The 14,945-nt window shown below is 44.6% G+C and overlaps 1 protein-coding gene and 1 long non-coding RNA gene across 3 annotated transcripts; one reads left to right on the forward strand and one right to left on the reverse strand.

Annotated features, from left to right (window-relative positions):
• Nucleotides 1-4,971: 4,971 nt before the first annotated feature.
• Nucleotides 4,972-14,442, reverse strand: LOC119310933. Its single transcript, XM_037586555.1, has 5 exons — nt 14,411-14,442; nt 7,790-7,887; nt 6,066-6,914; nt 5,823-5,960; nt 4,972-5,585 (listed from the first exon to the last, which is right to left on the reverse strand). The coding sequence occupies exons 3-5, from the start codon at nt 6,390-6,392 to the stop codon at nt 5,202-5,204; spliced, it is 849 nt and encodes a 282-aa protein (XP_037442452.1). The 5' UTR covers nt 6,393-6,914; nt 7,790-7,887; nt 14,411-14,442; the 3' UTR covers nt 4,972-5,201.
• Nucleotides 8,624-11,982, forward strand: LOC119310934. Of its 2 annotated transcripts, XR_005150804.1 has the most exons (3): nt 8,628-9,561; nt 10,181-11,341; nt 11,536-11,982. It is a non-coding gene; the product is annotated as an uncharacterized LOC119310934 (long non-coding RNA). The 2 variants fall into 2 exon arrangements; XR_005150803.1 differs by having other exon boundaries at nt 8,624-11,341.
• Nucleotides 14,443-14,945: the final 503 nt, after the last annotated feature.

Genomic DNA, 14,945 nt, shown 5'->3' on the forward strand with positions numbered 1-14,945 from the left:
AGTCCTGTTTTGGTCACCGGAAGAGTTTCGGGGTTTATCGGTAACGTACCGGGACCACCGGGAGGGTCCCGGGGGTCCACCAAGTGGGGCCACCAACCCCGGAGGCTTGCATGGGCCAAGAGTGGTGAGGGACCAGCCCCTTAGTGGGCTGGTGCGCCTCCCACAAGGGCCCATGGCGCCTAAGAGGTGGAAAGGGGGCAAACCCTAAGGGAATATGGGCCTTAGGGCCCATATTGGTGCGCCTCCCTCTCCTCTCCCCTCTTGGCCGCCACCCCCTTTGCCATCTAGGGCTGCCGCACCCCCTAGGGGTGGGAACCCTAGAGGGGGGCGCACCCTCCTCCCTCTCCCCTATAAATAGTGAGGCATAGGGCTGCCCATAACACGCGATTCGATCTCTCGTTGGTGCAGCACTGCGTCTCTTCTTCCTCCTCTTCTAGCCACGCTCCTCCACCACCACCACGCCGTTGTGCTGCTGCTGGATGGAGTCTTCCTCAACCTATCCCTCTCTCCTTGCTGGATCAAGGCATGGGAGACGTCACCGGGCTGTACGTGTGTTGAACGCGGAGGTGCCGTCCGTTCGGCACTTGGTTATCGGTGATTTGGATCACGACGAGTACGACTCCATCAACCCCGTTCACTTGAACGCTTCCGCTTAGCGATCTACAAGGGTATGTAGATGCACTCTCCTTCCCCTCGTTGCTGGTTTCTCCATAGATAGATCTTGGTGACACGTAGGAAAATTTTGAATTTCTGCTACGTTCCCCAACAGTGGCTACTCAGGTGGTGGCGGCGGCTACCCAGGTGGTGGTGGCGGCTATCAAGGCAGCGGCGACAGTGGCCATCTTGGAGCTGGTGGTGGCGGCGGCTACCCCAACAATGGAGGAGGTGGCGGCTATGGTGGCGGCTATCACCAGAACAATGGTGGTGGTGGCTACCAAGGTGGTGGTGGCGGCGGTTACTACCACCCCGGCAACAACAACAACCAGCGACGTCCTTCCTCCAACAACAATAGGGGACGAAATTTCCAAGGTTATGAAGGCTATGAAGGAAAGTGCCAAATCTGTAAGAAAACAAATCATATTGCCAAAGATTGTGATTGGCGCTATGCTAATGATAATTCCCAGAAAAAGAAAGTTGCAGCTGCTGCAGATACATCATACGGCGTCGATACCAACTGGTACATGGACACGAGTGCAACCAACCACATCACCGGAGAATTGGAAAAGCTAACCGTGCATGACAAGTATCGTGGCCATGATCAAGTTTACACCGCCGCAAACGGTGCAGGTATGGAAATTAGTCATATTGGTCAATCACTTATCACAACCCCACACAAAAACCTTGAGATAAATGAGTTTCTTCATGTTCCTAGTGCTTCCAAAACTCTACTATCTGTTCATAGAATTGCCCTTGATAACAATGTCTTTCTTGAGTTTCACCCGTTCTTCTTTTTGATCAAGGATTAGGTCACGAAGAGAATTCTTCATAGAGGTGTCTGTGTGGAAGGACTCTATGCATTGCTTCCTCAGTACTGCCAATACAATAAACAAGTGTATGGCGCCATCAAGCTCTCTACTAAAAGGTGGCACAGTCGTCTAGGTCATCCGTCGTTTACTATTGTTCATCAAATTCTTAGTAGGAATAAACTCCCAGTTGTTGGGGAGAGAAACTCAGAAACAATTTGTGATTCATGTCAAAAAGCAAAAAGTCATCAGTTACCTTATCCTGTTTCTACTAGTGTGTCTACCAAGCCATTGCAACTTATTTTTTCTGATGTCTGGGGTCCTTCACCCACTTCTGTTGGTCGACACTCTTATTATGTGAGTTTTATCGATGACTTCAGTAAGTATACTTGGATATACCTTCTTAAAAAACGTTCTGACGTGTTTCAAGTTTTTCACAACTTCCAAGCTCTTGTTGAACGAAAGTTCGATAGCAAAATCATTGACGTACAGTCAGACTGGGGTGGTGAGTATGGGAAACTTAACTCTTTTTTTCAAAAGATAGGCATCTCTCATCATGTCTCATGCCCCCATGCACATCAGCAAAATGGGTCAGCTGAACGTAAGCACAGACACATCGTTGAAGTTGGCTTAGCTCTTTTAGCTTCAGCCTCTATGCCTCTCAAATTCTGGGATGAAGCTTTTCTCACTGCTGTACATCTTATCAACATGTGGCCTAGTCGCACTATCTCCAATGAAACTCCCACTGAACGTCTGTTGCATGTCACACCAGATTACACCACCCTTCGAGTCTTTGGTTGTGCCTGTTGGCCCAATCTCCGTCCCTACAATCATCGTAAGCTCATGTTTCGCTCTAAGCAATGTGTCTTTCTTGGATACAGTGCTCAACACAAGGGTGTCAAGTGTCTTGATGTTTCTTCTGGTCGTGTTTATATTTCTCGTGATGTTGTGTTCGATGAAACAGAATTTCCTTTTGCCAAGCTTCATCCCAATGCCGGTGCTCTCCTTCAGAAAGAAATTCTTCTTTTTCCTTCCCATCTCTCCGGCGTTGATCGTGTGGGTACCGATAATCATGATGACCTTTTATTGACTAATATTCCTCCTACTGCCTCACCTATGTTTGATGATACAGGAAACACCACTGCAGAAAATACTACGTTTAATGGTGCAGTTTCTAGTGACAATGCTACTCAGGAAGATTTTGTGGCACCAGCCGCTGACCTGGCGAGATCCTCCTCGGGATCGGCGCGCCGAGTGCGTCAGGCCCGACCGCATCCGCCTCGGGATCGCTGGTGCATCAGGTGGACCGCGTCAGTTCCGCGTCCCAGGCCCCGCGCCTCTCTCCGTCCGCCACGGGGCGGCCCAACACCGAGCCGGACCCCTCGCGCGTCCCCATACAACCGACGCCTGGGGTTCCATCCACGCGGTTTGGGACTGACCCGCGTGTCTACGTCCGACGGGCGTCACAGCCCGCGACCGCTATGCCAGGTGGGCCTGATGTGGGAGCTGCGCCAGATCTGGTTCCCTCACCTGGATTGTCTGCGTCTGGTTCGCCCAGTCCTTCGCTACATCACGCCACACCCGCCACAGACGATCTGCTGCCATCGCCGGATGCTGCTGTCTTGGGATCCAGCGGCTCCTCTGTCCAGCAGGATTCAACAGCTCCTGGATCTTCTGTGCTTGCACCATCACCACCCCGAACACATCTTCAATCAGGCAAACTCCAACCAGTTAATTATAAAACCAAGTATGGTCTTGTTGTTTCTGCTGTTCCACCAGGTGAACCGCGCACTGTTCATGATGCTCTTGCGGATCCTAACTGGAAGCAAGCTATGGATGATGAATTTCATGCTCTTCAGAAAAATCATACGTGGCATCTTGTTCCTCCTCATCTAGGTAAAAATGTGATTGACTGTAAATGGGTGTTCCGTGTCAAGAGAAAGTCAGATGGTACCATTGGTCGCTATAAAGAACGGCTTGTTGCTAAATGATTTAAGCAGAGGTATGGACTAGATTATGAGGATACATTTAGTCATGTTGTTAAAGCTGCCACCATTCGCCTTGTTTTCTCTATTGCGGTGTCCAGAGGATGGAGTCTTCGCCAGCTAGATGTACAGAATGCGTTTCTTCACGGTCTTCTGGAAGAGGAAGTGTATAAGAAGCAACCTCCTGGCTTTGTGCATCCTGGCAAGCCCTCTCATATTTGCAGACTTGATAAATCTCTTTATGGACTGAAGCAGGCCCCACGAGCATGGTACTCTCGCTTGAGCATGAAGTTGCAAACTCTTGGCTTTCTTCCCTCCAAGTCTGACACATCCCTGTTTATTTACAAGAAATCCAACATAGTCATTTTTGTGCTCATTTATGTTGATGATATCATTGTTACTAGTTCATCTCCTGAGGCAGTGACTGCTCTTCTGCATGATTTGAACTCTGATTTTGCTCTCAAGGATCTTGGGGACTTGCATTTCTTTCTTGGCATTGAAGTCAAACGAACTCCAGCAGGTGGTCTTCATTTGTCTCAAGAAAAATATGCAACTGGTCTTTTGAGCAAGGCAGGGTTGCAAGGCTGTAAACCATCTCCAACACCACTCTCCAGTTCTGAAAAATTGTCTCTCACAGAGGGTACTCTCTTGAATCAAGAGGATGGAACTAAGTACAGAAGCTTGGTAGGTGCTCTTCAGTACTTGACGCTTACCAGACCTGATATCTCCTTTGCAGTAAATAAAGTCTGTCAGTATCTTCATGCACCCACTACAGCCCATTTGACTGCTGCTAAACGCATCCTCAGATATGTGAAACATACTTTGGGTGTTGGCCTCATGTTCAACAAGTCATCTTCCACTCTTGTTAGTGCCTTTTCTGATTCTGACTGGGCTGGATGCTTGGATGATAGGAGATCACCAGGTGGTTTTGCAGTTTTCTTTGGACCCAACCTGATCTCATGGTGTGCAAAGAAACAGGCAACAGTGTCGAGATCAAGTACTGAGGCGGAATATAAGGCTTTGGCAAATGCAACAACAGAAATCATATGGGTTAAGTCTATGCTCAAGGAGCTTGGTATTTTTCCCACACAAACTCCATGTCTTTGGTGTGACAATCTTGGTGCTACATATCTTTCTGCTAATCCTGTTTTTCATGCAAGAACTAAGCAATTGACTTTTGTGCGGGAAAGAGTTGCTTGCAAAGAGTTGGAGATTCGGTTTGTTTCCTCCAAAGATCAAGTTGCCGATGGCTTTACAAAAGCTTTATCCACAAGACCATTCGAAGAATTCAAGCGTAATCTAAACTTGCAAAGTTTAGAAGTTTAGATTAAGGGAGGGTGTTAAACATGATTATGTAATGGTCTTGTAGACCCTGGTTGTAGCGATCTCTATTCTGGTCATATCTAGGCGTGAGGTTCACGTATAGGATAGATTAGTTGTAGAGGGACACTCCTTTTATCTCTCTCTCATCTATCTGGATTCCCTCTTGTAATCTTTCTGGTCTCCTCAACCGACTCCTGTAATACCTCGAGGGAAACCTCTCGCTATCAATATAAGATCACGCGGCCCTCTCTGTTGAGGGTTGAGACGCTTCATCATCAACTTACAAATTGAACTTGTTTTCTGAAAGTTGTGATCATGGGAGCATTTAATTAAGGGGTGGTATCACCTGATATTCCGAGCTGACACGGTCTTGCCCTGCTCCACGAGCATCCCTATCAAAGCTCAGAGCTAGAGAAAGGCCAAACATACCCTAGATTTCAAGAGCATTGCAACGGCTGCAAGGCTCCTCAACTTTTAACTCGACGGTTGAGGGAACTTTCCCCAAAATATATCTTTCCACCGCCAAGAGAGCTTTATGGGCTTCCATCATCATACCCCTACTCATCGGGAGACATTTACCATTATTGTTGTAGGAACACAAAATCTCACCATTGTAACAGGTGCTCAGTTTAAGGCACTTAAGCAGCTTTGAATTCTCAAGAATATGGCATGTCAGCTCAACCATGCTCTTCGCAGAACAAAAACCAATGATCTGCACATCCTTCATGTTCCTATGCATGTGTCCTGGCATCTGCCTTAGATCATGAAAAGAATATCCTAAACCTGATTCTTGCTCCATGCAATCCGGCTCTGCCTGCATTGTATATAGATGTCAATGTCAATAATAACGGTGAAACGACAAAACATATACTTTGAAGTAATGCATGGTCCCACCACAGAGATATAGTGCTATTCTGAGCTAGAGCGTAAAATAGTTATTCTACAACCTAGTGAAACTGTGCACAAATGTAGTAGAACAGTGTAGTACTACATTTTGCACTCCCTCGCTCCCTCCCTTTATAGACAATATGGCAGGATGAACATGACTTACAGACAATATGAAAGTCTCCAAGGAAGGACAAGCATCAAGAAAAGAAACCAGAGAGAGATAATCATAGTCTGGGGTAAATGCCCCAATACACAGATGCTGGAGGTGGAGGAATTTGCCAGGTACCACCAGTATATCCCTCTGCACAAAAATGCTTCATATTAAAATCCCAGGAAAAATGCAGGTTGCGACTGTTTGTTGCACGATGTTGGTATCTAATAGTCTGAAGTACTATAAGAATATTACCACATAAGACGAATGTATGTTAAGAGCTTCAAGATTTGGCACCATGCATGGAAGTTTGGCACCAGCATAATGAATAACGTCCCACCCTGAAGCATCAATGTCAAGGTTTTGCAATGAAACACCAAGTGATAGTCGTACCAGGGCACCACTATATTCAAAACTGTAGAGATAAGGGGCCTTATTCTTTATCACTTCCAGATTTAAGCAGTCGTGGACAACCAGGTGGCTAAGCCGCTGCAGCAGGCTAGGTATCTCCAGGAAAATCAACTCATGGCAATACACTAGTGTCAATTTCTCCAAAGCAACTGAACTGGAAAGAAGGCACATTAACTCATCCCCTGTAATATGCACATCATACAGTTCCAAACTAGTCAGGCTTCTTAAGAAGCCAACTCCAGCCGTGGGACGGAAGGCACATTCACCGAGATGAAGGTGCCGAATCGACTTGCCACTCCCATCAAGTAAAAGTGTGCATGGGAAGTTGTACACGTCCGCATGAGATGAATAAAGCTGCAGGTAAAGTTCTTCAATCCCTGGTCTAACGGCAATACCAAGCCAACGATTGAGATCATCACGTGAGGTGCTGAAAAAGGGAAATTCACGTATTTCAAGTTTGAGTGCCTTCACGCCAACGCCTGAGTGGTTTTTCAGAATGTGTTCAGTTCTCTTTGCAAGATCAAGCGCTATTTTAGATGATATTCCGTCGACCCCGCCTTTCAAACCCAGTGTTTCCCTAGTTAAGCTGAGATTGGGAAAACATCTCCAAGAACGTCGAAACGAATGAGACACGCAGGCAACGCGTGCAGCATCTCGTAGAGGAAGCAGAGAATGTATATGATGCCATACGGCCTGCATGGACGAGCATTGGGGAAAAATCTAAGCATAGGAACTGTAAAGGCAGATGATTGCTTTCAATTTGGGAAGGGAAAATAGAACCATATGAAGTAACACTGACAATATGGTAGTTATATCTGAACATTGAAATGTCCACACTCCACAAGATCATGTAAAAGAATTCAACAGCTTTAGCAGTTACAGTGAAAGTACATGACATTAACATTGGTAACTAAGATGACAGGATAACAGATTGGACAGAGCAGATCATATGGCACTCTACACAACTACTATAAGAATATATGCATTTCAATTCTATAACTTCTTGCTGATCTAGGAAGCACTATAATGAAATGAATATTTGTTTCAACCCTATAACTTTTTAAGGGAACTCAGAAGCACTATAATGAAATGAAGGCATGTCAATCCTGTGACCTTTTTACTGGAATTAGGAAGCACTATAATGTAATCAAGGCCCGTCTGAACTATGAAGACAAGAAAAGCATTCAGAGGTAGTTGAGCAACTTACATACGATATATATTTTTTCTTGTGGAAACTAAGAGCCTACTCGATGTTTCCATTTGGGGCAAGCCAAAAGAATTGTCCCACTTGGGCTGACTTTGAAATTTGCCAAATGCCCATGCTTTTGCGCCCATATGGCTTGCCAATTTTGGGCATTACAACACTAAGATAGACACTGGATATTGAACACAATCACAGGGGAAGAAGTACAAGCAACTACTAAGGGGATAGCAATATGAATTTATGAAGTCTACTCTTACTCAAGTGATATTTTCACTTAGGCATTGATTCACAAATTTCTGCAGCTAGAACAGTGACAACATACTTCGCAATATAAGTTACTAATTCTTGGCAATTAAAGGAGAACCTCTGGAAGGCTTGGTCCTGAGTATCTCAATTTTTTATCACTCCGGGAATTGTCATCATGTGAGTCCTTCCTTTTAGCAACTGAAGTCACCAGTCCATCTGCAGCACATGATGCATTGGTTAGAATAACAGAGATACTGATGGAAGAGAACAACAGGCACAGGTACAAACACAGGGACAAGCCTTATTTCTCTCCATTATCCAACTTCTCCCCAAGATCACCAACTTAAGAAGAACCAAAATTGTTTCAGTATAAGAATAAGAATTCAGTTAACCATTGGTACATTTGCGAAAGATTGCACTTGCAGTGCCCCCCTAAGGCCTTGTCCGATTGAGTGTGAGTTTGAGAGGATTGAAGGGGTTTGAGGGGGATTTAAACCCCTTGTAAGTCAAAATACCTCCCAATCATCGCCAATCCCCTCCAATCCTCTTGGGAGAGGATTAACCGAACAAAGTGTAAGTCTCTTGAATCTCCATTGCCCCTACCCTTTCACGAAGCATGCCATGTTCAAAACTCTTGTTTTGGTCTCTTGACAGACCGAGACAGACACAGATAATTTTTTTTTCTTCCGGAAAAATAATTACCTAATCTCTACCTAATCTCTACCTACTAATAAACCAGCGACTGGTTCTGGTTGTACGTCGTCGGCGCTTTTGCAACATAGTCCCTGTGGTTTAGAGTATTCAACCCGCAGTTCATATAAATAAAAGTTAACCGAACCGGTCTGAGATAAAAGAAAAAAAAATCGCTGCCTCCCGATCTCATCTCGACCTCCAGACTCGAGCGCTTCGCCGCCTCCCGCCGGCCGCCCCCCTCTCCCCCCGTCGCCGCGCGCCGCCACCGACACCGTGGCCGTTGGCGGCTCCCCCCGCCCCTGCTACCATGGTGCCGCCGGGACTCCTCCCCGCTGCTGAAATTCCCCATCGCCATCCCAAGGGCCTCGCCCGCCGCGCTCCCCTGGACCCTGAGCGCCGCCGCCCCAGCCACCCTCGAGCCTCCACCAGGTGACCCCAGGCGCCGCTGATCCCGTGTGCTGCTGCTCGAAGATTCCCCTGCTTGCTGCCCTCTCCCTCCCACTCCACGGTGCACGGGGCAGGGGGAACTGGGTGGCGGCGGCGGCATGATCTCCGGTAAGCGGCGGGGCCTAGCGGCGGGGCCGGGATCCGGTGGCGGCGGCAAGCTCCTGTAGGTAGGCGACGAGCGAGAGAGAGGGATTGAGAGAAGGGGAGAGAGATGGAAGGAAGGAGAAGAAGACAAGCATGGGCAGTGGGGCGTAGGAGAGAGAGAGGGCGGAGGCAAGGAGGATAAGGACAGATGGCAGGGGGCGGCCTGTGTGATTGCTCCGGTGATGGCGTCCGGCATAGGTTCATACCTCGGCGCGCAGCCGCAATCCCTCCCCTCCACCGTCTCCACGTGGTGTAGGCTGCTGCAATCTCGCTATCCCAGCGATATCCCAGATGTGCGCCACAGCCAGCCAACAAGACCACTATGTAGCTCAGGCCCAGAATTGGTCAATTTTATACAGCTGCAATACACAACGACACACAAAATAGATGCTCCTAGGCTCGATCTTTCTACTGCAACATACTCGCCCAATACTTATTATCGCACTTTTCTCAACTAACCATACTCTGTCCCTTGAGGAGGATTTCAGGGGAGATCGACTACTGTAAGTCTGTGACGATAACAAGAGGCTGATATTTGAGCTGGACTCTTGCGGACAACAGGTTCAGGAGCTCCAAGCCAACAACGGCCATTGCCTTGAAAAAGATGTAAGATTTCTACTATCTAGCTTCTGTCACAAGATTTGCTATAGCCTGTTATTTTGTATGGCAGTCAGTTTTGTTGTAAGAATGAGTAATAGATCTATTGTTCAATTCTTGTTTGAGATAGAATACAAGTTATGTTAAATATTCAATGTTTATTGAACATGACCATAGTGGAAAAGGCTTTAAAGATAAGAGATGAGATATTCTTTCCTTTAACAGTTCAATTTCTGAAAAAAATTCAACACAATAGCCGAATTTATTCCAATTTTCACATATAATACTTGCCGCTAAGAACTTATAGGTATATGCTTTCACATGCAGTCCTGTCTTTGCTAACACGTATGGTGTCAGTTTAGAAAGACCTACGTAATGTTGTTTTGATTCTTGGCTTTAGGGGAAAAGGGATAGGTTCAGAAAATATTTATCTAGAATAGATGTATATTTATGTAAGAGGATAGATGTACTTACTTACAGAACTACAGTATGCTGCAGTTGCTAGAGACTGTAGATTACGGTTCTAATTCATTTTTTTGCATTTCAGTCTGTCATTCATTGTTACTTGAATGTTTCTCTTTTTGTGATCTCCCATAGAAGCTTTTTGTTTGTTTTTTCACTGGAACAGCTCTACACGCCTTGTGAAATTTCTGATGTAGTTTGGAAATATGAGTGAGAACTGCAAGTACGTTGATACTGCCCTCTATGTATTGAATCCAAGGATTTTTTTAATATATATTCTTTTTGTTAATTTCAAGGGAGGAAGAGAACTCCAGTACTATGGTAATGTTCTTGATTCTGATTCTCCATGATTGATAATGTTGTTTAGGACCCTAAGCTTTGTCATGGCTGATTTAAATAGGCACAGCTGGTTTAGAAGGAAAGCACTGCTACTAATTTTAGAACTAGGATGTCGTATTTGACAGCTGTCAGGTATTGCTTATTTGCATTGTAAGATCACAATTCTAAGGTTAATCTTTTTAGTTGTGTAGCATTGCATATTTGGGTCCTTGAATTCTCTCCTCGAAGATCAACACATTTGGTCAGATTTGGCTTATTTAATAATTAGCAAACAATAAATATTGAACATCTATTCAGTGCGACATTTCTTACGGATGGTCAGGTCGACAGCGGCAACATCGTCTTCATTGTACCAAGGTGCTGCTGCTACTACAACGGCAACCTCCTACTTCCCGAACATGACCATTGCAGCTATCCTTGCTGTAAATTTTGTCTCTTTTCTTTCTCATAAATTATGGACATATGGGCATTCTGATCAGGTAACGTTCTTCTCTAAGATTTGATATTTGAAGCATGATGTTTGCGATCAGGTAATTTTCCTAGGGTCTTTCAGATGTCAATGTTGATGGAAAATACACATGTTGCATACTTTTTTTGAAATCAGAAGTGGATACTAACATTTCACATCATGACATTGTAGTTTATAGTGCTAAGCTTGACTCCTCCATGGTTATAATAATGGACTTACAGTGAGTTGATTTGTAGTTAACTTTGTCATTAAGTGGCTGGCTTTTATCTGAACAATGCAGTCTTGCATTCTCTAGGGAGCCAGAGCAAGTCCTTCCTTCCGATTTGAATTTGGGGATTCGATGATTTCTGTCGGATATATCATGTCTATTTGATCAGAAAACATGAGATGCAAAACATGTTTTTCCAGCAGAAATGAATTCATGGACTGGAACTCCTACAGATTTGAAGTTGTATGCTGGATCGACTGCATATTTTATTAAGGGTTTATCAGTTCATCATTCCCATTAGTTCAATCATGGTGAGAAACATATGCACGTTTTTATGTCAAAAGCTGTGAATATTTTTTCTCATAGTGTAAGTAAACTGATGATGCATGTCATGGCTAAGGATTTGGTTCCAACAGAAGCAACACATATTCATCTTGCCTACTGTCAGTCTCATTTTCCTGATCCTACACTTGAGCTAAGAATTCATTGCCCTTTTTTTTAACAGGCTGCAGTAACGAGTTTGCCACTACTTCAATGGATATAATGGAGCATAGTCGTCATTATGTATGCAAAAACATGTATCAAAATTTGAATTACCACGGCGCATTTAATTCTCTTGGAGTACTAAACAGTCATGCGGCTCTCCACAGATTTCTTCCAAATGCCTTGCAAAGTTCCGCAGAGAACAAGCTATCACGGAATTTCTTCCAAATGCAGCAAGTTCCGAGCAAGCAAAACTATACTCTGTAAATAATCTTCCTGAACCAGAGTTCTTAATTTTCTTTCTATTTTTACCTTTTCCTGTACTGGATTTTAATGTACTAAACACTCTCCTTAATCAATGGGAGCAACACCTGATTGCCTTCATATAAAGAAACACAATGTAAACACATACGAGGCGATGTATAGCTAGCAGGAACAGGACAAAAATGCTGCTCGAAGGTGAGTGGAAGTGCATGATTTTCTAGATTTATTTTCTTGACAGAAGTTACTATATTCTCAATATACGTCACAGTTGTAATCATCTAAAAACAGCAAATCAGTTATAGAGTTGTAGTAATGCAAGTGATTAAAATCCCTTGCTAATTAAAATTGTAGTTTTTTTTATTTCACCGTAATGTTTTTTTGGAGAACGATCATGCATGTTTCTAATATATAGGTTGAGATAAGTAGACGAAGGTTCAGTGAACACACGAGTATGACAGCCATATCATTTCCAGTAAAAAAGTGTTGAGATATTTAGCTCCCGTACAATCAGTATGAATTTATATCTATATGTGAACAAATAATTTCAGGCTGAAGATCACTAGAACCAGCATGAAAAATTGACCTCTCAAAACATGAAAACAGTGGCTTACTTCAGCCGTCAAGCTTAAGAGTGGTTCACAATTAACAGCTGAGTTCACAAATGTGGCTCAACTTGAATTGTTTTATGTTGGACATTATAATTTTTGTGAGGTTTTGTTGTTCGCCCGTTGCAACGCACGGGCACTTTTACTAGTCTTTACCTATTAATAAAGCACCGATGGCTTCTGGTCGTACGTCGTCGGTGTTTTTACAGAAAAGTCCCTGTAATTCTTCATATTCAATCCGCACTCCTCTTCTGAAGGGAAAAACGTTTCGTTCGACAACTTTACAAATAAATCCCTGTAATTTGCGGTATTCAACCCGCGGCCCAGGATGGGCTCTCCTCTCTCTCCCTCGCCTCCCGATCCCAGCCGCCAAGGAGGCGCTCCACCCCGCGCGACGCTCGATCCGGAGCCGCGCTGGCGAACGCAGCACTGCACCACCGTTAAGCCTCAGATCCTCCTCTCCTCCGCGCGCCCGAGCTCCTCGCTGTGCGCCGGCCGGGAGGGCTCTCGCTCGCCACTCAACCAAAGCCTCCGCCAGTCGGTCGTCGTTGCACTTGCCGGCGACCTCACTGTCTCCTCTGCGCCGCCGTCCATCTCAACGGAAGGTTAACTAGGCTCGGCTGGGGCGGCTGAGTACCTCCTGTTCGAACAAAGAGAGAGAGAAAGATAAGAGAGAGCACGGGATGGAGGAAGGGGAAAACGAGAGGAATGAGAGAAAGGAGATGAAGAGGAGGAAGGCAGGGCAGCGCTTGGGAAGCTGGTTCTGGTGGGGCTCGCCAACGTCGAGGTGGCGAGGCGAGGCAGGGATCAGGCGCTGGCTCTCCCGATCCCGATCCATAGGGGATCGAGGCTGGGCGTGGGCGACCGTGGCTGAGGGCCGCCTCTCCCTATCCATCCTTCCTATCTCCGTCGAGGCCATGACCTCACTGGCCAGGCATAGGCGCTCATCGATCTAAAAAAAGGCACCAAACCAATCGAACCTCTCCCTTGTCCCTTTCTTCTCCATCTTCCAATCTCCTCTGTTATGAAGTTCTAACAGTACATCAATACAAGCAACTCTTTTCAGATTAATTAAGGAATCCATGGTGGATGCTTGATGAAGAGTAGGGGGGCAGCTACCGCAGCACATGAGGTCTTTGGCTCCAAGCTCAGCGTGAGGTAGAGGAATAAACTAAATACAGAGGATATATTCATGTATCCATAGGCCAAATAATGCAGGCCCGAAGGAGACAACTTCCAGCCTGCACAGGACTACCAACACAACTGCTGCTTCAGCTGACGTAGTGATTCGTTTTACTGATATTTATACATTTACTTGTCGTCTAATCTTAGTGGTTCTAACATTTACAGTGTTTTCTTTCACCATATACCATCACTCTGCAGTTATGCAGCAAGCCAAACACCTTTTTTTCAAGAACAAAGCCAAACACCTTGAATAGTGTTGGCACGCCACAAACTGTTTGACATTTTCCTTTTGGCTTCTCGTTTGGAAATACCTCTTAGAGGCGTTAGGTGTTTATGTGATACTACACTACACTGTGAGACTCCTACAAAGACAAATTTTATTTCAGTTCCGTACTCTACAAGACAGAACTTCTAGCATGCTATCGGTATCTATCCAAACTGCTATGCTTAAAGCACCACCAAGAACTATTGCTTTCCGTGGTTCATTACTTCAATCTGCTATGCCTAAAGCAACACCATGCTTCATGTGGATGATTACTTCAGTCATAACGAACCATTAGAGGATGCAGTACAAAAGCATGTAGAATATGCAATGTAAGTGCTTTTTTTTACTAATAATGTAAGTGCATCTCTATTGACAGCAGACTAGAATCTTACAAACAAACTCCTTTAATTTTCTTTGCATGCAAACAGTACCAATGCTCACATTAGATACTTGAAATGATTTTAGAAGTACATCCCAATATGACCTAAGAAGATATGTCTATCACCAAACAGTGTTGCGTACATTGTAAGGACAGGTTATGGAAGCAACAAAAGAAAGAGTGCATTTGACTTTCATACCACATGAGCATGAATTCGCTCTGTCACTTTGTTTGCTCAAAGATCATAAATACATATTGACTCATTGCTGTTTCCGACAACAAGTTCACGGCCATCTTTTGAAAACTTTATTGAAAGGATTCCAAAGTAGGATTCATCGTCAGCAGCAGAAAAATTCAAACCCTCATGAATGTCCTGCATTATGATAAATAAAATAAGTACTTGTAAGGAAAACAACATATTGCAAAAAGAAAACTGTTCAAAATAATTGGTATAAGCATTGTTTTTTTGCCAAGATAAAGCACATTCATTTGGTAATCATGCAAATGGCAAGCAAGATTTGTTGTGTTTCTTCTTCATTTACATTGGTAAAATGATACCAGAAAGGCATAAAGTGAGACATGCCTTCGAACATTAAGTTTTAGCTATCCAAAGTACTACAGAAAGTATGGAATATGGTACAGTTTTACAAAAAAAACTTTTCATCAAACAATTTCCCTCAGTGCAGCTCGACGGCTAGCTGTTTGAAAAGGGAGGGACAGATGTTATGTGGGGC

This window comes from Triticum dicoccoides, chromosome 5B (assembly GCF_002162155.2).
Source record: "Triticum dicoccoides isolate Atlit2015 ecotype Zavitan chromosome 5B, WEW_v2.0, whole genome shotgun sequence".
Lineage (NCBI taxonomy): Eukaryota > Viridiplantae > Streptophyta > Magnoliopsida > Poales > Poaceae > Triticum > Triticum dicoccoides.